Source organism: Colletotrichum gloeosporioides, assembly GCF_011800055.1.
Source record: "Colletotrichum gloeosporioides strain Lc1 chromosome Unknown consensus_54, whole genome shotgun sequence".
In the NCBI taxonomy this organism is placed as follows: domain Eukaryota; kingdom Fungi; phylum Ascomycota; class Sordariomycetes; order Glomerellales; family Glomerellaceae; genus Colletotrichum; species Colletotrichum gloeosporioides.
Window position 1 is genome coordinate 1725403 of NW_025544699.1, and position 23107 is coordinate 1748509.

Consider the following 23107-nt stretch of genomic DNA (forward strand, 5'->3'; position numbering starts at 1 on the left):
AAGATAGAGAGATTATTAAGAATATATCTATTAGTACTAATATCTAATATAAAGGAGTTTATCCTCCTAATTAAAGCTATAGATATAATATATTAACTTAGTTATACTTCTTAGTTATTATTTTCTTCTTTATTAATTTCTTTAATAGTATTATATATAAAGAAACTATTAATCTCTATATCTATAACTTAACTAGTAAAACTATAGCTAGAGTATATAGATTCCTTTATTAATTACTTCTTAACTCCCTATATATATATAATTTTATATAGATCTTTAATTAGAGGTTAAAGGTTAAAGTATAGATTAAATACTCTAAAGTCTTCTATTAGGAATAATAGAAAGGTCCTCTTCTAAGTTTAAGCTAATAGAGTATCTATAAAAATTTTAAATTATTAGTTAATATTCTATTTAATACTAGAGTTTCTAAAGATACTATCTTAGGTTTAGCTTTTTAAAGTAAATATTAAAGTAGATACCTATATTATTAATTACTAAGTTATTAGTAGTTTATTAGTATATTTAAACTTATTATATACTAAAGTATAATACTTATAATATCTAAGGGAATAATTATTATATTTATTTAAATATAATATTATCTTTTTATAGTAATAGTTATATATTTTATATCTATAGAGAGTTTTAAGATACTTAATATTATAAGAAATATATAAATCTTATAGTTCTATACTTTTAGACTTAGAAACTTAAGTTTACCTCTTTATAGTAAACTTCTTCTTAGTTAATAGAGCTTTAATACTTTAGGAAGTTTACTTATATTATTCTTTTTTACTTAAACTTCTAAGTTCTTATAAGAAGTTATTATAGTTTTAAATCTTTATAATAAAGTTATTCTCTATAAAGTTTATTTTAATTTAATTAAAATATCTAAAACCTTAAATAAGTCTATAAGTAAGGGCTATAGTTAATAAACTTATATTAAAACTATTTAGTTTATTAAAAATTAAGTAAAGATCTTATATAAAATCCTTAGTATTACTATAATTAATTTTAGTTATTTTATTTTAATTATTATAAACTTTACTTATAGCTAATTTATTAAACTTCTAAATATATTTTTTAGTCTTAATAAAAATATAGAAGACTAAAACTATAATAAAAAAACTATTATTAATTATTTCTTCTAAGAGATTATATTAGATCTTCTCTATAAGTAACTATCTAGTAAGTATAAAACCTATAAGTATTAAATTATTTAAAAAACTTAGATCCTTAACTATTATTACTTTATCTTTTTTAAAAACTATATCTCTATTATATCTAATTAATATCTCTTTAGTTATTAAGTAGAAGAGTAATCTTATTACTTTAAAAGTATTCTTAAGATTAATCTCTTATAATTTAAAGTTTATAGCTTTAGTTAGTTTAAAGATAGTATTATATATTAAATTTCTTAGATTTAGTCTTTTATTAATTACTTTCTATATAACTACTCTAATTATAAGGTTTATAATAGAAAAAAGGGGAGGATTAATCTAAAATAATCCCTTTTTAATAGAACTAAAAGAAAATAGAGTTAGATTACTAGTTAAAGATATATTAATTTATTTAATTAATTTAGTAATTTAAGAGAGGTTTAAAGAGTAGTTATAAGTAATTATTAGATATTTATTAAGTAGTTATTACTATATAACTATAGTAATTATTAAATAATTATTAACTTTAGTAACTTAGAAACTAAAAAGATTTTATAAATAGGGGATATATATTATAATAACTATAACCTCTACTTAGAAGTATTACTTTTAGTAGTTTAGTAATTTATTAATTACTTTATAGTAATTACTAAATTATAAAGTTAAAGTCCTAATAGTTACTTAGGAATAACTTTACTATTTAATAAATAGATTTAAGTATTTAGAGGACTTATAACTTATATAAAGTAGCTTAATTAATCTAGTTATAAGTGCTAGGTATACCTAGCTATAAAGTAGTGTAGCTGATCCCTTACATAAAGGTGGGATTCAGGCCGGGGTTCAGGCCTCAGGCCTGGGCCCGGCCGACTACCGTCTCGCAACATATTAGCTACTGCAGGTTGCAGATCGGGTGTTGGATGGCCTCAGCAAGTGACGTATGAGGTACCAACAATCGCTACATGAATTTCATTGGAGCGCTTCGTAGACACTGTTTGGTACTCCTCGGATCCCCTCATTTGCATTATCCATGACTTTTGAGGCGTTCGCTCGAGTTTCTCCATATTTCCAAGTTATTCTTCGTGATCTAACAGTGAGCATCAGTTTTGGTGGTGCAGGTAACTCATCATGGAGGTCCCCACGCGAAATGTCGAGATCACATCTTCCTTCTGGGTGCAGTTACGTGACAGTGGCCGATTGAAGACCATACCTGCTCTGGTCAAAGCCCAAAAAGAATCAGGCCACTGGGACTGTTTGAAATGGAAAGAAGGCCACCAACCTCAGCCCCATGTGAGTACGAGCTATAGTTCATATTGAAACTCCAAGGCATTTAGGCTTCTGCTCACTTTGTTCAGCCGTTTTGGGATAGCGATGTCTACAAAGCCACCGAAGCGGCGTGCTACTTCCTGATGACACACACCGACGAGGAGATGATGAGCAATGTCGAGGAGGCCGTGGACAACATACGAGGAGCACAGCACCCAGATGGCTACATCAATTCATATTACACCGTGAGAGGAATTCAAAACCGATGGACGAATCTCCGCGACATGCATGAACTGTACTGTATCGGCCACCTCATCGAAGCATGTGTCGCCTACGAGACCTTGACTGCCAGCGGGCGGCTTCTGGAACCGGTCATGAAAGTTGTGCAGCATATCGATTCAATCTTTGGATCCGAGCCTGGAAAGAGACGTGGCTATCCTGGCCATCAAGAAATCGAAATTGGATTGCTGAGGCTATACGAAATGACCAAGGACCCCCTTCTTCTGAAAGTAGCTCAGTACTTTATCCTCGAGCGCGGGACAAGAGATGAGAGGGACGAGATCTACTTTGACAAAGAAGCTTGGGCCAGAGGAAACGATCCTGGGGATTGGCTCAGCTTTGAGTTCAGACCTACTTATCGGATGCCTAGAGACTACGGCTACCACCAAGCCGATCGGCGGCTAGCAGATGCGACTGAATTGGTGGGTCATTCTGTCAGAGCCATGTACTTTATGACCGCCGCAACCGACCTCGTGCGGTTGACAAAGCATGAAGGTATCCACAAGTCTCTGGACGGGCTATGGAGGGACATGGTCGACAAGAAGATGTACATCACGGGCGGACTGGGGTCTGTCCGTCAATGGGAGGGGTTTGGACACCCGTACGTGCTCGGGGATACCGAAGAGGGTAGCGTCTGCTATGCTGAGACTTGCGCAACTTTTGGAATGATTGGCTGGTGCCAACGAATGCTTCGTCTCAACCTCAACTCCGAGTACGCCGATGTTATGGAAATTGGTTTGTACAACGGCTTTCTTGGCGCGATCGGTCTAGACGGAAAGTCGTTTTACTATGAGAATCCCCTTCGCACGTTCACAGGCCGACCGAAGGAGCGGAGTCGGTGGTTCGACGTCGCCTGTTGCCCGCCAAACGTCGCAAAGCTTCTTGGCAATCTTGGAGCATTCATCTACACCATGCAAGACCGAAGAGTGGCCATCCACTTGTACATCGAGAGTGTACTTCGCGTGCCTGGAAGCGACGCTGTGGTTACGATCAAAACTGCTGCACCTTGGTCCGGAAAGGTCGAGGTAGCGTGGTCAGGCACAGTTGCAATTGCTTTGAGGATTCCTAGGTGGTCGGATGGCTACACGGTTGATGGGTCAAACGGCGACGGCACATGCAAAGACGGATATCTGTACCTGCCAGAAGGAACAGATGGAAGGGTGGAAGTTGTCTTCAGCTTTAAGCCGCAGCTCGTGTACGCCAACCCAAAACTTGGCAAAAATGAGGTATGCGTTCAGCGCGGGCCTTTGGTGTATTGCATCGAAGATGTCGACAACGAGCTTGACATTGATAACGTCATCCTCTCGACGACAAGCCTGAAGGATGGCTCTCCACTGGATATTCTGGGCTATGAGGTCACCCCTGTGATTGCTAGGGGAACAGAACTGAAGAACACCAACGGCTCAAAGCTGTATAGTCACAAGCCATGGGAGCGTGGCGAGGAAAGAGATCTCGTGTTCATACCGTACTATGCCCGGGCAAATCGTGGCGGCAATGGGGGGATGAGAGTTTGGTGCTTCAGGGATTAAGCCTTTACTATTTAGAAAAGTTGCAAAATTCCTAGTCAAGTCAACATGAGTGTTTCCCCGGTCTGCTCAATAATAGTTCTCCACAGGCTCGTCACTCGTCCGTCTGTTGACGGACCTCTATCCCAGACTTCGTACACTACTCGGCTCCCGGTCCTGACTGCTTTAATCCCATAGATCGCAACTCTTTCGTACCATTTCCGGAAACGAGTTTGCTGTTGAGGATCGAATGCTTCCGTTGCTGCAATGAAAGCTGGCCAGAAAATTGGAGCTGCCAATATATTGTTGTCGGTCTTGATATTCTCGATAGCCTCGATGCCTTGCAACACTGCCTCCACGTACTGCCGAAGGTAGCGAAAGCTGAGGAGATGGATGTTCTGAGCGAAGTAGATGATCAAAGCATTGTGGAAAGACTTCGTTTGATTGAAGATAATGTCAAAGCTTGTGCTAGTACTGGTTTTACGACATCGAGCAAGCTCGTCTTCTAGCGACCAGTCGAGAATGGATTTCTCCAGACTATCGCACTGACTCTTCAACGGTTCAGAAATCTCTGAAGACTGTCCAGACATTCTTGCCTGGGAAACCTGTTTGATGAGATTGGTTGTATCTTTGAGGAGGACCAGGAGACTCCGAGGGATACCGTAAATACACTCAAAACTTGCCATCTCAGTAGGTTCTTCAAATTGCTCTTCGGCATGCGACCGGGGCGAGTGGTAGGGCCCAGGCTGGTTGGAAGCCTCTCCGCTTGGTGAAGTATCAACTTCACTACCAGTAGGCTCAACGGCAGTGCTTTCGTATATGACCCGAAGGTAAAAGTAGATGCGATGCAAGGCCCGCGTCTTTCCTGATACTCTAGATTTTCTGTTATGACTGATGAGTTGTTTCGCGCCATCTAGATGCACAGCGCAGGTGCTCGTATCTCCTGACATGATCTGAGAAGAGCACGATTAGAGACTTGGAACAGTGGGACACCCAACCCAACTGTCAACTCACATTGATAGTGATCATTGATAGCATGGTAGCAAGATATTCCTTGTATTTAGGCCTTCCTCCTGAATACAAGTCACTCTCAACTGCCTGTTTCAGCAGACCGATGGCATTATATCGGTACTGCATTGCCTCTTCCACCCATTTGACAGCTTCATTGGGATGAGCCTCAGATGCTCGAACATTGGCCAGGAAGAAGCCACTGATTGAGAGCAATGCGTTCCTCAAGGCACTGCGCACTCTGGATGTTGATCCCATGACATCCATCTCCCCGATACCCTGGATGGCTCTGGGAATATGAATTGTTTTCCAGGGACTCTTGGCATTGTCGATGACACAGAATATGTTCACTACTGTGTGGACATAGTGATACATCAAGAAGCGATCTTGGCTGGGGAAGACAGACATTGGGGGGCTTTTGGGCAGAATGATTTCCGTGTGGTGACGTTGATAATGCGGTGGGCTTTGCTGGGTCTCAGAGATTTCTGAGGTATTCGGGCGAATAGCCTTGATCTCAGAGGCGCCATCAGACAAAGTCTGCGGCTGCCAATGCCTGATAACTGAAGGCCTACGAGCCTGTCTCTCATGGAGATTGCATAACTCCCATGCTACCGCCGCCTCCGAGTTTGAAGGTGATGCAAAACCATTCGGAGTCTGACTGTTCACCACATACGGCGAAGAGTGATGGTCGTCCAAGTCTGATCCAGGAGTTTGGTTGCTAACATTAGTTTCAAAGTGACTTTTGAGCATTACGTCCTCATTTAGTGCGAAACCATTAGACTCTAGAGCTCCTGTTGCCATGAACACGCCAAAGTTCTGAATGTGTAGATGCCCATTCTCACTGAATGACGACGCTGCATCAAACGACTCAATCGTCTTCAAGATGCCATCAACTTGACTCCATGATAGAACCTGCTTGATAGGTGCTAATTCTTATGTTAGTCAAGAGTTCAACTCTGGCATAGATGACCTACACAGAGGAAGTTCTCGTCTCGATGGAAATCCCGCCTCTTCAGGACCAAGAGAACCCTTGCGAGTAGGGACACCTGTGTCTGGACTTAGCCACTGCAAACGGGCCCCATAGCCTTCACAATGCAAATTCCTTGCACGGCATTCACGGCAATGGGGTCTTATCTCGTCGCACTTGACTTTGCGCCCGCGGCAGGTCCAGCAGCCGGTGAAAGTCTTGGTCCTCTTACGGCTGAGTGGATTCAAACGAGCTTGGGACTGCATCGGGCTGCTTCGCGGAGACCGTGGGGTGCATGGAATCAAGCTGCATTGTTCACATTGACGGGAAGGAAGTTGGGAGCGAGAGCAGGATGGCAGAGTATCACTTTGACTTTCTCCGCAATTCATTGGGCCTTCAATCTGACAATCATCGCGGGGAAGAACTGGGTCAAGATACGGGTATCAGTTGCCTGCCGAAAGAGGCTAAGCTCATGATAGCTCTAGGTGGAGCTCATGCAGGGTTCATTCTACGGGGAAGTCGACAGCGAAAGGACTTCTGTGAATTGCCCGAGTAAGCGGCCACAGTGGAGCTTGACACTGGCAGGGTAGCAATATCGGTGTATGGAGGCGTCGCGTCGACTATGTCGGACCGCGGACCAGATGAAGTGGGAATTTACTAGAGTAAGCACATTCAAGGCGAATCCGAGGCATTGATAAGATTGCGTTCAACTGAGAACCTGGCCATTCTTTTCACATATCTCGATAGATCAGCTTACTCAAAGAGCCTTTCATTGTCACCATGTCGACCACAACAGTTACTACGGTGGCTGAGCCGGTTGAGAGCACCAGCACCATCGCTTTGGAAACTGCTTCTGGGAAGACGTCGGAGAAAACGGGCGTTGCTGCCTTGGCAACTGGCGGCTTCACTTTTGCCGGAATCCCCAACATTACCGACCCTTACAAGAAACGACAATGGCAACTTGAGCACATGGCAGGCGCCTTCCGAGTCTTCGCTCGTAAAGGCTTTACTGAGGGCACCAGTGGTCACATTAGCGTCCGTGACCCGGTAGACCCCAGCACATTCTGGATTAACCCGTGAGTTTTTCTCTTCATGCCCTTGTGTGGTTCAAGATACTGACCAGTCGGAGTCTCGGAAAGCACTTCGGTATGCTCAAGGCCAGCGACATGGTTCATATTGATGAGGATGGGCAAGTCATAGGGGGCAACAGAGTCGCCGTCAACGCTGCAGGCTTCATGATTCACAGTATCATCCACAAGGCTCGACCAGATATCCATGCGGCCTGTCATACACATTCGCCAGCTGGAAAGGCATGGTCAACCTTTGGCAGACCACTGGACATCATCAATCAAGACAGCTGTAACTTCTGGGGCACACAAGCTGTGTACAAGTCGTTTGGTGGTGTTGTGCTGGATGCCGAGGAAAGCCAGAATATTGTTAAAGCACTTGGAAGCACGGGTCGTGTTATGATCCTCCAAAATCACGGTCTACTCACAACTGGAGGCACCGTCGACGAGGCGGCCTATCTCTTCACGCTGATGGAGAAGTCTTGCGAGGTCCAAATCATGGTTGAGAGCACTGGGCTGCCAAAGAACCACATTAGTGAGAAGGCGGCCGAGTTCACGGCAAAAGTCAATGCCGATCCAGTAAGTGCTCATGCTATTGCGTCCCATCAATTCCTCCTTGTTCTCGAATAATCTCTAACAATCTGTCTGTAGGAAACATTATACACGGAGTTTCAGCCCGATTTTGAATACGAGATTTGGAAGTCAAAGGGAGAGCTGTCTAAAGAATAACGCTCTTTAGGATAACTCAGAAATGATACACGAATCCGCAAAACTATTCTGCCAAGGTGTTTATTTCGTGATGCTTGCACATCCAGTCATCGGTGATCTCGGTGCTGCCACCGTTCATGACGCCGCCCGTGTTGCTCTTGCCGACCTCACGAAAGGACTGCATACGACAGGAATCCACACATCGCACTGGAGATAATTAAGTCCGACTAGGTTGAGGTCATTATCAACCGTCAGTTGCCCAGGAAGTGCTGGGGGATCAATGCGCCAATCATGTCCGTCCAGTTCTAATCCCACCAAACCTACAAGTTTGGAAGAGGCATCTGACACCGACGCTCGACATTCCCCAATGAACTCATTGGATAGGCTCTGATAGAGGAAAGGCCGAGCGGAGACCCAGCAAGATGTTGGCTGTTATCAATGGATGCAGCTGCGTTATCTATTCCGCGGCACACGGTTAGAAGCGCCGATGATAAGCTTCCGGGACCCATACGTCACCGTTGCATCGACTCCCCCCATGTAGATGTTTGTTCGCGAGCTACCAGTGGACTTTCAAATCGTATCGACGTTGGAATTAATCTGCGACGTCGGAACTGCAAACAAGAAGATGATGCTGTAATGAGACATCGCCGACGGTTTTGAGTATGTAATTGGCGATAGGAAAGTATGAGCAGAGAAGGATCTTCAGGATGGCGCCCACAACGCCAAAGGTAGCAATCGCAGCGGCGATTTAGATCTATTTCTATCGTCTATAAAAATCTAAAGCGCGAGCGTCTTGCGCACAAACTCCGGAAATCATGCACTGCTTTTGAAAACCTGGTCTATCAACCGTGTTGCCTGCAGCACTTCCTCATCTTCAAAATGTTTGCCCGCAACCTGCAGACAAACTGGAGTGCCATCAAAAACATCCGGATCGTCTTGAAACTGATGATTAGCATGACCGAGCTTTCCTCGTGCTTGGAATGATCGAGGGGAGGAATCAACTTACATGCTTTCCATTCTTCCTCGTCCTGCTGATTCCTTGGCGTGTATGCCTCTTCAGGCTTGTCAATGTGCTTATCGACCCTGAGTCCGCTTGGGAGAATGGATGCTGGCTGGTCAAGAATGTTCCAAATGGCCGTGTAGTTCCAGTACTTTGCTCCGCCCTGAAGCACTCCCGCCCCGACGTATGCAGGGCAAAGGATGAAGTCAACGCCCTTTGCCTTCATCAAAGCGTGATATTCGCGTCGGTATGCCTCTCTCTCAGCATTCAAAGCCCAGTTCTCAGCTATTGTAAGCGGCCGACACTTGGAAAATGCAAAGGCGTGGTGCGTCAGTGGAAGCGCTGGTTCACCCCCTTCGGCGAAGGTGTCCAGGTACGGTTTCGGGCCTTGTGGGAAGTACAGTGAGGACTTCGCATGTCAAGTCAGCGGCTGCGCCGGTATCCGGTATGATGTCTGACTTTGTGATTGAAGACGAGTTGCCTTGACTTACGACTATCTTCCAGCCACGTTCATGGTCGAAAGGCTTCCACTCCACGACCTTGATTCCTGCAGCCTTAAGTTTGTCTGTTGCATGTTGAAGGGCTCGAAGAACTGGTGGGTGAGGCTTGACGCATCTGATAAATTGCATCTGTTAGTCATCTTCGAAGTCTCATGCAAAAGAGCTCAAAGTACTCACCCGTCATCAAACATGACACCAATAGTAATGTCCTTTTTCAGCGCTACTTGCCGCCAAGGCAAAGGTACCAATGAAGTTTCTGTTTGCCACGGTTCTTCTCCCAGCATGGCACTCATGAACCTGTCCAGGTCATCCACGCTCTGTCCCAGTGGACCCGCAACCCCACGAATGCTTTCTTGACCAAAGGTGATACCAAAGTTTCCAAGACAAGGAACTCTCAAAGCCGTCGGGCGGAGTCCGTAACAACCATTGAAAGCGGCCGGAATTCTAATGCTGCCACCAATGTCGGTGCCTACGCCTATAACAGAGCATTTTGCCCCAACGGAAACGCCTTCGCCTCCTGAAGAGCCGCCAGGGGAGAGAAGGAGGTTATGGGGATTCAAGGTGAGCCCAGTGATATTGTTATTGCAGTCGAGATGCTATGGCGAAAATAGTCAATATTAGTTTGACAAGTCTTCAAACGAAGTTGTCTGGGTAAACTATTCTGTCACATACCATCAGAGACTGGGGCTGATTTGTTCGAACGTGAATGACTGCGCCTGCCTGCTTCAAAATGCGTACCGAAAGCGCGTCTTCGGAGGGGATGTTCGAAATCTTCGCCACAAAACCGGCATGTGTGATTCGGCCGCCCATACCGATGTGCTCCTTTGAATAAGATGCAGTTTAGTAACCAAAGCCCTCTTCATGAAAGCAGAGACAAACATTACCACATACCTTCACTGAGATCGGAATACCATGCAGCGGCCCTGCCAACTGACCGGTCTCTTGATAGTAAGCATCAAGCTCATCGGCCTTCTGCAAAGCGGATTCAGCGAGAATTTCTGTAGCGAAGTTGGTCTTCAGGCGTCGAATGATCAGCATGTGCACAAAACGCTTGCCAATAGCCTCCATACCAATTGGTGAATTATCGTTGTTCTTTTCAAGAAAGCTGTGACAACCTGTCTGACACTCCATTGGCCAGATCTGTACTTCTCCAACAAGCCAGCCGCGTCTTGTTCCGTCATTTCCAACTCCTCGGTCGTAAGAATTCCTGCCTCATATGGAACATTTTGAACATTTCGGCGATCTTTGGGCGGTAATTGACTTTGCGGAAGCTCGTAATTCTTCGGGATAGACTTCTTCTGGATGTCAATGCATGTCTGGGCTAGCTCTCGCCAACTCTTTGCAAGGGCCGTGATAGCCATGATGTCAGGGAGGAAATGATTTAACGACGTTACAACAGTATGCCGGCACTCGCGTCGATCTCTGTAAATTATCAGCCTTCATGCCTTCGCTTGTCAGAGAGCCCGGACACTTTGTACGGTTTCTTCCAGCCAGTCGGTTCTTCGTTATCAGTTAGAGCTATCTTGTCCGGCGGCGATCGCCTCTCTGCCTATCGCTGTCAACTGCCATAACTGAGTGCAGCAGTGGGTCCATTCTCCACTACAATGGTCATCCAGTCCTCCTGCATGTCAGCTCCGCACGAAACCCGCCTCCCTAGGCTCGCAAACCAGCAATTGTACTGGATGAAGATATCCGAGTCCCGAAAAAAGCATGGAACGGGTCATTTGAGCTGGTAGGATTGGTGTCGGAGCGTCCCCGAAAGATATCTGGTAGTCCTTGCCCCAGATATGTTATCAGCTTGCCCCCGCATGCTCCGCGCTCATAGCTTCCCCTGTCGGGCGCAGCTTATCATCACTTCAAGATAGCTCCATTGAACTGTTCTGTCAAACTCACCTCGGTGAGCCAAGACCATATCTTCACCCGAGCAGTCAATGAGCAGGAGCGATAAGTAGCAAAGAAGCACCCATACTCTGCCGCTGCCTTGTCGTCGCTTCTGTTTGGCTTCTCCCTGATTCTTGCCATTCCCACCCTCCGACCGCTGTAGAGAACGTTGTCTTGAAGGCACCAACTTGAAACGGGGTTCTTTCTGGGACCATGGCTCAAGACCACACCAAAGCCGAAGGAGATGGGTTGCCTCCAGGCACTTCGAGGCTCATCGACGTAGATGGCTCCGTTATTGGACAGCACGCGTCAGGGTCGGGCGAGAACGATATCGTGCTCATTCCTCGCCCTTCAGAAGACCCAGAAGATCCTCTGAACTGGACTAGAAGGCGCAAATTGCTGGCTACGTCATGCGTTGTGCTGTACACCATCATGATTGCCATCCCAAGTAGTGCAGTCTACTCCGTCGTCACTCCCATTCGAAAAGCGACTGGATTATCGCTGGCGGACATCAACAATGGAACGGGAATCATGGTCAGTCGGGATGTGCAATTCAAAGAGACTATTTCTGACGACATGTGCTTTAGTTTCTCTTCTACGGCTGGGGATGCGTCATCTGGCAACCTCTTGCTCTCCAATATGGCAAGCGACCTGCTTATTTGGCTTCCCTTGCGGCGAATATTGTAAGCCATCCAATACAGATTCTGGGAAATTGTTGCCTAACTAGATGTGCCTTTCAGATTATCCTCGCTACTGCACCGATGTGCACTACAAAGCATACCTATCTTGCGAGCCGTATTCTGCTTGGCCTTTTCGGAGCACCCGTCGAATCACTTTGCGAAATCTCGATTACCGATATTGTAGGCGCACTGTCCACAAGAAATTGTTAAATACGCGAATGAAGACTAATCGATGCGTAGTGGTTCGCTCACCAACGCCCGAAGTACCTTGCGCTCTATGGATGGGGTCTCTCTATGACAGGCAAGCTTGCTCCCATGCTTTCTGGTTTCATCAACGTCGGCATGGGATGGAAGTGGACTCTGGTAAGATAACTCATCTCAATCTCGGTCTTAAGGTAGATGCTGACCATACTTTCCTCCTTGCAGTGGTGGTGCGCAATTTTCAACGGAATTGCTTTCGTATACTGTTTCCTCTTCATGGAAGAGACCAACTACGATCGTCCCGCGAGACTGGAGGGCCATGAAACACCCATCATCTCGGAGGCGCAACGAACAGAATCTGCAACTGGTAGTGAGGAAGAGTCGAAGGTCGCGAACACAACCGAGAAGCAGGGAGCGCCGACCACCAGCCCCGTCGATAGCGAGACTGGACAGGTCATGTACCTACGCAAGACCTTTGTTCAGAAACTGGGTATCAAGGACAAGCCGAGACCCAACCGAATGCTGGATATTGCTCTTGGCGCCCTCCGAGGCTTCACATATCCTTCTGTCGTTTATGCTGGGTAAGTTCAATTCTTTTGAGCAGGACTGCAGCCTAACTGAATTCAGATTGATGTACGGCGCCAACAACTTAGTATGGTCTGGTGTTCAGAATGCTACAACAGGCACCGTGTACACCACCATGTACGGCTTCTCTACTGCCGGTGTGGCTGGCGCTTATGCGGGTGGCGTTCTTGGTACCATCATTGGGTTAGTCCGACTACTTTGAATTGTTTTGTAATGATGACTGACATATTTGCTGCAGAGGCTACTATTGCGGCAAGGTTGGAAAGATCTTGACAATTCGCCTCGCGCGTCGCAACAACGGAATCTCCGAATCAGAGCATTCTTTGTGGCTCTTCGCGGCCTCAATGTTTTTGGTGCCTTTCAGCATGATCCTCTACGGCCTTGGAGTTGCCTACCATATCCACTGGATGGGGCTCATTATCTCTCAATTCACGCTCGCTATCAACAACGCTCTGGCGGTCGCCGGATCTCTGGGTTATGCTATCGCATCATACCCGCAACTGAGCGGCGACATGATCACCACGTGCGTCATCATTCGTAACACGATGAGCTTTGCCATCAACTACGGCATCACTCCCTGGCTCAACCACATGGGCTATCGCGACACTTTTATAACCGTTGGCGCTATCGGATTTGTGTGGAATGCTAGTATTTTTGTTATGACTAGATATGGCAGGAAGATGAGAGAGAAGAGCGCAGAGAGATACTGGAAGGATGTGGCAAAGGCGCACGCGAAGGGTTTGAGTCATTGATTGTGTGTTCAGCACTACAAGTAGAAATGATCAAATTCTGAAATTCCCGCTCGGGATGTTTCAATGCAATTCAGTCTCGTAATGATTGGACCAAAACCCGCGATAGAAATGGTATTACACAGACGTTTTACTACTGCGAAGCACTGTGCTATATGATTTCTCCACTGCGATCTTTGTCCAATGGTAGGTAACTGGCCATTGAATCTTCTTTTAGATATGTTTTACTATTTAAATGTCTGATTACATTTGTGTAGGTGTGGGAAGTCTCCCGGGTATTGGATAGAAGCAAAGAGGAAGAAACGAATGAATGAATGACTGTACACATGTCACGAAGGCTTTGAAGAAGAATCCAAGCGACTCTTCCCACGCATCATATCTGTGACCTTGGTGGAGACCCTGCTCAAAAGCGATGTCTCTGATTCTGTCGATATGACACTTCTGCTTGCTTCGCTTGACCGTCTCCTCTGGTGCATCTCTTTAACAAACTTGGCCCAGGTGTTGGTCAAAACGAGATACTTGATGTGCCCCTGAGCGCTGTCAAACACATTGGGGTTGAAGCTGGAGGGAATCTCGCCGGTGTAGCGGATCTGGCCTCGGATGTCCTGTCCACTGCCTGAAGTCTGTCCATTGCGGGAGTGATAGGCATCGTCGAAAGGGGTGATGTGGTTCAGTGAAGAGTCCTCTCCGAAGAGAATGCGAGCGGGCTTCTCGAACACAGCCTCAAGATGCTTGAGCTCGTTTGAAGGAAGGTTGAGAGGGAACTCGGCGAGGTTAATTGAGATAAAGTCCGCGTAGATGTCGAGGGCGCTGTTGAAGGCTTCCAACATCTCTTCACCACTTAGTGAATGAGCTTTCGAGTTTTGAGCAAACTGAGGCCAAGTTGAGGTTTTCCATGCGTCCAGACGGGTCAGGAAGGCAATATTCTCTCCGGAAAAATCGCAAAGAGCCGAGAACTCCTGAAGAGAACCGGTGTTCTCACGGAGGGCGTGGTCAAGAGCGCTCATCGTGAGAAGACGGCTATCCGGCTCCGGGCCGATTTCGATGTTGTCTGATTGGTATACGTTTGCGAGGCCCTTCTCCAACTGGCTGGCTGAGGCTTCACGCCTGCAGTTGACGCAAGTGCCCATAGCGTTAGACATGGGCCTCAGAGTACTTGATTGAGACGACGTGTCCCACTTGGCGTTTGCATCCCTTGCCTTCTTGCTGAGGATTCGCAGTCGGATAACCTGGAATGCTGGTACAAAGACGGCAAAGATCTCGAACACCATAGACGAGAGATGTAACCTAAATGCTATCATCAGCTGCGGTTTCTTGAGATCAAACAAATGGCTTCAGGTTGAGGCCTTACCACTGGCTTGGAGTGAAGTATTGGTTGACCTTCGCAAACGCCGGGACATACGAAGCAATGAGAAACATCGGTGTAGCGTGGAGACTAGATAGAGATCAGCAACGATGAAGATTACTGGACAAGTCAGAGTGTTACAAACCTGGCGAGGCAGCAGCCAATGGTTTGTGTGCGCCATCCCATTGTGTCGCGGATGCCCCAAGCCTTCCAGAGCATCGTGGGGGCGATCTATACACGTTAGAAACACGTCGATGCTGCTTTTAGAATCGATGGTGACTTACAATCCACGACCAGAGAAACTGCCAAACTACCGTCGGCCACCATTCCCATCCTCTACCCAAGTCTACCAACTGCTCCATGACATTGGAGCCCTGAATTTCTGTACCAGGAATGCCGAACGTCGGGTGATACTTCTTGCAAGCGAGCCACATGCCAATGGTCAAGCATGCCTAGACCAAACAACCGCAGGTTAGATTTAATCAGTGCGTATGTGGAAGAACCTTACGTACCTGAACAACCAAGCCCAGACCGATGGGGATCATAATCTTCGTCGTATAGTCCATGTTCCTCAGGCGGCAAAGCCAGGATGTCCTGGAACCATCGCAGCCGAGCTTTCCTCGCTTGATCCCTTCTCCCTTGTTCGCAAAATGCAACTTTTGCAGCTTGGCAACGTGCAGGAAACGAGCGTTGGATGCATGGAATAAGGCAATACCAAGCGGGAACCAAGTTCCCATGACGAAGTACTGGACATCGTAGGCTAGAACAGCCGGCATAGTTCCACCGATAGGATAGGTGATCTGGGCGAGAATCCAGTACAAGTGAAGACAGAAGATGGCGGCGAAGGACAGCGGCAAGCCACGGATCTTGAGGACGGGGCTATCGCGGTTGACCCAGCAGAAGATCATGCCGGCGATAACGAGTACCGTCCATGTTACGCAGAAGGTCATGTAGAAAATGCCTACGCTGTCGAAATTTGGCGGCATAGGCGGGAAGTTGTAGATCGTAAGGCTCGCCATCGCTGCGGGATCCATGGTGACGTTTGTGTTGGAGTTGTTGGACGAAGAGAGAAGGCATCTCCTGGTCTGGATCTTCGACAAAAACAGGATGGGAATGTGTCTTCTTTTCAAGACAGCCTCATTCTTGAAGTTTTGTGCGTGGGGATATGAGTGGGGAATGCAGAAGGAAGAGTCCATGACCGACCGAGGAACGGTTCAGCCACAGTCGAAGAAGCCCAGCGGGCCAACGGTACCGGCACCTGGACACATTGTGATCGGCCATCCAGATCGGTATAATCAGTCAAGCGATAGCGTGCTTGGCATAGCGATACGGGTGTGATACAGCCGCACAGCTTGTCCGGAGCAGCGAATCCCGTTATGGCCAGGCTAATATTGAACCCCTTCCCCCCGCTTGTGGCGTCTCTCGGCTGTGGTCACTGCTTTCCCGCGATGAACTACTCTAGGCTTACTCTGAACAATTCAGGCTCATGTTTCGACTCATGTTCTCCCTACGTCCTTCAGAACTTTGCTTTTTTGTTTTGTCGATCACTAAGGTGTTCGTCCGTGCTCCCGGCACCCGAATCAAGCCAGCTTCAACTAGACGTTATCGTCCGTCGCGCTAGACGGCTGATGATCCAATCAGCGCATTACCGTGGATTCGCTTGGCCGTTCCGTTCAGTCTAAAGCAAGGGATCTTCATGAGTCAATCTGCTCGAGGTAAAGTGAGGTGGACAGCCTCGCATGCGTCAGGTCTTTGCTAAGTCCAATCAAATGTCTGTATTTCAAGACAAAGGCTTTTTGGCTTTGCAGGTACACGAGAAACACGGCATCGCAGGGCTTCCGGTCCTTTTGTGGGATGCTAGATCTTTTTCGTACCTGGCGTCGAGATTGACGGCGATAGATGCCTGTTGATCATTTCTAGTGCTACAATCTTTTCCGTGCCGGATCGACTCGTTCCATGATTCCGAAGGGCGGCACTTGCGCAGACGAATCGCGGGAAGGATGGCGACCACTTCGTTCTCCACATGGTTCTCGTCCTGGGGATGCCGTCGCCTCGTGCTCGTCAAAGAAACTCAACGGTCTGGGGCAAAATACGCGTTACTATCGTTGTCGAGTGCCATGTGATATGAAACTCTGGGGTCGAAATCGTGACAAATGTGTTGGAAACTACAGCAAAGCACTCCAAGTGACGCATTTCAATTGACGTCAGATCTCACAGATTTCTCGAGATCATTGGGACCGATCCTGCTGCCGGGATGCTCATCGGATCTAAGATCAAGTCGCATCCGGACACTTGGAAAACATCAGAGACCCCTGAATGATGTGCATGCATATGCCCTCTATTGGAGTGGCCCGCAGTCAGGAACAGCAAACCCCCCTGTCTACTTTTCACCAATCCCAGCTAACTCTGCCGAGCATCTCGGCCTTGCTAGTGGACTACAGGGCATTGTCTCATTGTCTACTCCAACCTTTGTTTCTTCACGCTCAGACGGCAGTTCATGTCTTTTGCTGTGGGCATTGTGATCGTCGATCTATGGAATCACTGTTTCCTCTTCCCGCTGTCAAAATCTGCACTTGTCGATATTTGGGGTTTCCCCATCACGCCTTGTTCGCGCGTAAGCGGATTGCATCTTCAACCCCGGTCGCGAGCTGGGGGGATCCAGATTTCCCCACGCTGCCAGATCGTGAGCAATTTCAAAAGTCGATGACTCTGTCCCATATGAGTTCTCCTGAGCTATCTTTCCAGCACCTTGGCTTGCATGTCAGCTGCTTGACCGAGAACTGGGAGCCTTGTCGCGGCCCATTGACCTCCCGAGGATGCAGATCATCAATAGCCTCTTGGGCGGGCAAGGATCGGATTACTGAATAGCGAAAGACCCTGGTTGGTCCACACAAAAATGATCAGCGCCAATGCACTGACTGCAGGATGCCAGATCTTGACAATAAATGGACCTGCGTAATATTTTAAGTCTGCCTTTTCTTGGCTAAGCTTGAACGATAGAAGCTTCCCCATCACCAGCTACGGACAGTCCACGTGCAGATGCACTCCTGCCATAGTCTGTCTTCCCCTGAAAGCATTGGTATGGATCCAGCCCTGACAAATTCGACGTCAGCTATGCCAAGTGACTTGAATGAGGTGAGCAATCATCAAATGAACGTTCCGGCGCAGCGGAGGCTGAAAGCCAAGGCGCTTGGCAGATACGTAAGTCGCCGAGACCTTCGAAATGAGTGTCCGTAACCGGTCGGCCCCACTCGGCAGTGGACTTGAGCAGGCCAGCTCCGAACATCGCCGGCTGCTCCGGCCGGGCAGGCGCGGAGTCGTCCAGACGACGGTTTTGTTCAAGGCCATTGTAGATCTCGCTGTGGACCACATTGGGCTTTCCCTCTTTTCTCTAGTGCGTTTAAAGAGAACAATAGGGTTCAAGTGTGCCCTTGGCGCTTACATTCCGCCTTGGGAAATCGCAAAGATGCCCCAAAAGAGGTAAGATTTCCTAACAAAGAATCGCCCAACGGTGACGAACCGGCTGGCTTGACCTGTGCCGCAGCCACCCGTGCCGCTTGCGTGGTTTACCGCTCGATATTATTTCCACTTGTGGTATGCCATTCGTCAGCCGTCTTGCAACCTTATGAGTTATCAGTTCTGTGGGTAACCCTCACTATCTAGCGGTTCTTTTGCGGGGACCTGACGCTTCTTCATGGGAAAATATCCTTTCCAATTATACCTAGGGCTTGAGAGCATCGATTAATTCTCATCAGGATGCTGTCGCATCGTCCTTGAGGTCTGATTGCGCACCCAACGATCTCCTCAGCTGCTGGTTGAGGGAATACGTCGAATCGACTTCCTCGTCCCGAAGTTGATCCCAATGGCTGTGAGATTTGTAGTCAGAGACCAGGAGCATAGTAGTATACGGAGGCTGATTCGTCGCATTGCAGATAATGTTGCGTCTTGCGATTGGTTTGAACCCATGCAGGTGATACTCGTTTTGTCCGTAGAAGCTGCACGTCGAGTTCCTTTGGGATCCAGGATTCGTGTATAAATACCCAGCCAGCATTCTTGACGAATTGGTTTGTAGAGCCAGTCGAGACACTTTCTTTTGACTAATTGTGAGCACCTTACGACACATGGTCGATGATGGGTACTCCAAGTCTTTTCTCGCAGGCCCCCCATGATTCCCCCTTGATTGTGCCATTCACAATCAGCGTCCCGCAAGCATCGATTGATGATCTCCAGACACTTCTCAGGGTCTCCAAGATTGGTTCCAAAACATGGGAGAATACCCAAGAAGCTTTTGGAACAACTCACAGATGGCTTTCCGACGCCAAAGCTGCGTGGACAGACCCCGCTCGCTTCTCATGGCGGTCACACGAAACGCGTATCAACACCCTACCTAATTTTCTGTTCACGCTAGCACTCGCAGATGTTGATGTAAAATGGAAAATAGGTCTGAGATACGACGTTCACTTTCTTGCGCTCTTCTCCGATCGCAAAGACGCGATACCTGTCCTTCTACTGCATGGCTTCCCAGGGAGCGTTTTGGAGTACCTGCCCATTCTTGAGCTTCTGAAAACAAGATACACTTCGGAGACATTACCTTACCACATCATTGTTCCCTCGCTACCCGGCTATGGCTTCTCATCGATCTCCGCTTCGAGCAACGTTGCATCGTTTGTGGACAATGAGTTTGATTTCCAAGATGCAACAAAGATTCTTAATCACCTCATGGTCCACTTGGGCTTCGGGAAAACTTACATTACTCACGGAGGGGATGTTGGCACATTGTTTGCGAGAATCATGGCTCAGGAGCATGATGGCTGCAAAGCTTTTCACAGTACGGCCTCTCTACACCAAATTCCCAGTTCCCTTATCTGCACAGGCAAGCTTTATTCTAATGCATCAGAGACCTGACATAACCTAGTGAATGGCTTGTTTGCCACGAAGGAGCCTGTCCCATCTCATATGGACGGCTATTCGGAAGAAGACAACCAGCGCGTGATCCAAGCTCAGTGCTTTTTCGCAACGGGCTTCGGATATTCCCTCATGCATCAAACTAAGCCTGGAACCATTGGGCTCACGGTGGCATCTAGTCCACTGGCTTTATTAGCATGGTGAGTAACTCGGGGCACCTTCCCCCGACCACTATTATATGGTCATCCTCGTCTTTGCCTTCTTCTTCTTCTTCTTCTTCGAGACGAGGCTTAAAGTGCGCAACAGGGTCGGCGAGAAGTTCCGGGACTGGACAGAGATTCCGATGCCACTGGAAACGATTCTCGCTAATGTAACACTTTACTGGCTTACCGACACGTACACACGCTGCATCTATTCCAACCGGTTCCCTGCCGCCATCCCTTTCCCAGAAGACAAGCCTTTTGGCGTGTCGAACTTTCCCCGCGAGCTCGTACCTGCACCAAGAGCTTGGGCCGAGAAGACGTTCCCTAACTTGATCTTCTACAAGGACTACGAGAAGGTAACACCGCACGTCCTGGTTTCTCCCGGCTTATGCACGACAAAAGGCTGACGCAGTTCTCAGGGAGGACACTTCCCAGCCCTCGAGGACCCCACGGCAATGTTAGCCGGCCTAGAGGAATTTCTTGCCAAGGTCAAATCCATGATCCATGCAGACGGGAAGTAAGTTAGCTTGAGCTGTGGGAAGCTTGATTTTCGCGAGACTCGCGAAGCTCAGCTGAGCTTCTCGATCAATCTAAGACCGTATCCCAACCCCAAGAATCCGTCAAATCTCGGTTAAAGCTTCTGTCGAGGATGACAACAACGTAGAAGCATCGCAACTTCGCTTCCACGCCCTCGTAACGGTCTTATGTGGAGTTATTACGAGCGCCTCTTGTCTTTCGGCCATGTGCTGAGCGTCACACAACACGTGGGACCCACATCTAGAGGGCTTCTATTCTCGCCGACTTCATTTGTAGGGGAGAGGCTGATGGTCTGCAATGGCATCGTTTCATCGAGAGGCTGGAATCTTGCGCAACTGTGGCTGATTATGGATGGCCTGACAGGTGATCTCCCTGTATGTCTCATACTTCGTGATACCCTCACGTGGTGTACTACACGCAATGTCTCGGTTGGATTAGGGCTGGCTTGGTGAATGCGGAAAAGGGGTTACGGAGAGGGGTAATTCTAGGTCAGATTGATCTGCGTTTATTTCATCAATAGTCTCCTAATGTTTCCGAATTTCTCCATTCGTTGCCCGGCAACTCCGATTGGAAGAACACTCGACTATTAAGTCGCATGTCCGTTCCTGGTTAATGCTCGAGGGGATCGCGTGGTACGGAGGGGTATCACGGAAACATCGATCCTCCAAGGCATCTCTTGCCGATCACCTGCATCGGTAGGAGCTGATAGACCATTACTTGTTTCTTCCATGTTGCAGAAGCTGAAGGTTGATGCCATTCAAGTCTTGTATTGATTGACGGGTAAATGCTGTGACACATCACGTCGTCGATGTGTCACCTCGTCGGTCAATGAATGATTTACAGACACGTAGGTTTGATATTCAGGGGTATCTCAGCATTTGATGTGTCAGTTCGAGATAGAGGATTCGTATTCCATTTTGATACTCGATCAATCTTCCCTCAGAGCTTCGCTTCCGTCAGAGTGTAGTATAATATTAGATGACGAAACGCAAAGCACAAGAGTCTCTGTACAGGGCCCAGAAGCATTATAAACAGTTGTCATGCCGAGGGCGCTTGGTGCACCGCTGTGGACCAGTATCAATGCAATCGCCCATTCCACTGGTCCCAAGTAATGCAATCATATGCAGCTGTCCGTTGCGAGATTAGGCCAGCCCCAGCAGCAGCTGTAGCAAAATCTTCCTAGGCTTCGAATTACCTATACTATAGATACCTATAAGTAGCTATATAAATAGGTTAGGTTACAGGTAGACTTAGGCTATAAGTAGATAGGTTTACTAAGTATATAAGTAGATATAAATATAGGTATAAGTAGAGATTCTACTTATACTTATAGGGTTATAGGTAATATTATACCTCTTAAAGTTATAGTATATTATAATAACTATTATAATAATCTTATATAAAATTTTATTTTANTTATAATATATTATAATAACTATTATAATAATCTTATATAAAATTTTATTTTAGTAGTATAAGTCTATAAATAGAAGCTTAACTACTATATATCTTTAAAATATATTATATATAATCTCTACTATTTAGTTTTATATTCTTATTACTAAATTCTTTAGATTTTTAATTTAATTAAGTTATTTCTTATTCTATAGTTCTAAAGTTACTATTTCCTATTTATATTATTTAATACTTAGGGATTNTCTTTATTCTAAATCTATATTATTTAGTTATATATCTAATAGCTTCTTATACTTATTATTATTCTCTTATATTATCTTAAAAGAACTTTCTTATTTAATATTAAGGATATTATTACTATTTCCTTTATTAAAAAGTTCTTTAATTATAGAACTATTTTTTATATTTCTATTAGTTATATTACTATTATTAAAAATTTCTTATAGAGTATAACCTCTATTAAAAAAAGCTTAAATCTTATTATAAGGGTTAATATTCTATTTATTTCTATTACTTTATTCTTTATTTTAATAGTTATTAATTACTTTAGATATATTACTATTATTAAGTAATTTCTAGTTATTATTAGTATAATTAGTCTTCTCTTTATTTATATTACTTAGTTCTTTATTCCTTTAGTTTTTATTCTTTTAAGTTTTATTCTTTTAGATTTTATTTCTTTAGATTTTATTTCTTTAAACTTTATTCCTTTAAGTTTTATTCTTTTAGACTTTATTTTATTAGTTATTAGTTCCCTCTAAAGTATTAATATTATTTTTAATCTAAGGAGTAGTATTTCTATTTATAATAATTTTAGAAGAAATAATTATATTAATAATATTAAGGNACTATTTTAAGTATTTTAATAAGTATTAAGAGATAGTAATTAAGGTTAATTAAGATATTTTAATATAGTAGTATTTAAAAGTATATCTAATTTATAGTTATTTAGAATAGAGATATTATCTTTTTAATTAACTTTAGTTCTCTTTTTTATTTTAGGTATATTTATAGACCTCTTTTATTTTATAAGAGTCTTTTTAATAATAATATCTTTTTTAGCTTTAAGAATAGTTTTATTATTTTTAGACTTATATTAAATAGTTAAATTTAGTTTTAAAGTTATATATAGATAATTTTAAAATTAA

The 23107-nt window shown here is 45.6% G+C and overlaps 5 protein-coding genes and 2 pseudogenes across 7 annotated transcripts; 4 read left to right on the forward strand and 3 right to left on the reverse strand.

Annotated features, from left to right (window-relative positions):
- Nucleotides 1-2285: 2285 nt before the first annotated feature.
- On the forward strand, nucleotides 2286-4231 carry GCG54_00004977 (Non-reducing end beta-L-arabinofuranosidase; the record flags this gene model as incomplete). The annotated part of the gene is made up of 2 exons (XM_045405013.1): nucleotides 2286-2447; nucleotides 2513-4231. The coding sequence occupies 2 exons, from the start codon at nucleotides 2286-2288 to the stop codon at nucleotides 4229-4231; spliced, it is 1881 nt and encodes a 626-aa protein (XP_045262956.1).
- A 35-nt stretch (nucleotides 4232-4266) lies between these two features.
- Nucleotides 4267-6448, reverse strand: GCG54_00004978 (Arginine metabolism regulation protein II; the record flags this gene model as incomplete). Its single annotated transcript, XM_045405014.1, has 3 exons — nucleotides 4267-5160; nucleotides 5222-6141; nucleotides 6190-6448. The coding sequence occupies 3 exons, from the start codon at nucleotides 6446-6448 to the stop codon at nucleotides 4267-4269; spliced, it is 2073 nt and encodes a 690-aa protein (XP_045262957.1).
- A 514-nt stretch (nucleotides 6449-6962) lies between these two features.
- On the forward strand, nucleotides 6963-7978 carry GCG54_00004979 (Meiotically up-regulated protein 14; the record flags this gene model as incomplete). The annotated part of the gene is made up of 3 exons (XM_045405015.1): nucleotides 6963-7258; nucleotides 7306-7828; nucleotides 7901-7978. 3 exons carry the CDS (start codon nucleotides 6963-6965, stop codon nucleotides 7976-7978), a joined length of 897 nt encoding a protein of 298 aa, XP_045262958.1.
- Nucleotides 7979-8770: 792 nt separating this feature from the next.
- GCG54_00004980 lies at nucleotides 8771-10818 on the reverse strand (annotated as a pseudogene). The gene is made up of 6 exons: nucleotides 10349-10818; nucleotides 10130-10279; nucleotides 9635-10053; nucleotides 9449-9572; nucleotides 8964-9366; nucleotides 8771-8892 (listed from the first exon to the last, which is right to left on the reverse strand). Coding segments are annotated over exons 1-6 (1688 nt in total).
- A 733-nt stretch (nucleotides 10819-11551) lies between these two features.
- On the forward strand, nucleotides 11552-13556 carry GCG54_00004981 (uncharacterized protein; the record flags this gene model as incomplete). The annotated part of the gene is made up of 7 exons (XM_045405016.1): nucleotides 11552-11872; nucleotides 11926-12021; nucleotides 12079-12198; nucleotides 12259-12381; nucleotides 12445-12800; nucleotides 12847-12987; nucleotides 13043-13556. The coding sequence occupies 7 exons, from the start codon at nucleotides 11552-11554 to the stop codon at nucleotides 13554-13556; spliced, it is 1671 nt and encodes a 556-aa protein (XP_045262959.1).
- A 326-nt stretch (nucleotides 13557-13882) lies between these two features.
- On the reverse strand, nucleotides 13883-15932 carry GCG54_00004982 (uncharacterized protein; the record flags this gene model as incomplete). Its single annotated transcript, XM_045405017.1, has 5 exons — nucleotides 13883-14840; nucleotides 14905-14988; nucleotides 15044-15129; nucleotides 15183-15350; nucleotides 15411-15932. The coding sequence occupies 5 exons, from the start codon at nucleotides 15930-15932 to the stop codon at nucleotides 13883-13885; spliced, it is 1818 nt and encodes a 605-aa protein (XP_045262960.1).
- Nucleotides 15933-19854: 3922 nt separating this feature from the next.
- On the forward strand, nucleotides 19855-20641 carry GCG54_00004983 (annotated as a pseudogene). The gene is made up of 3 exons: nucleotides 19855-20003; nucleotides 20110-20362; nucleotides 20426-20641. Coding segments are annotated over exons 1-3 (618 nt in total).
- The last annotated feature ends 2466 nt before the right edge of the window (nucleotides 20642-23107 follow it).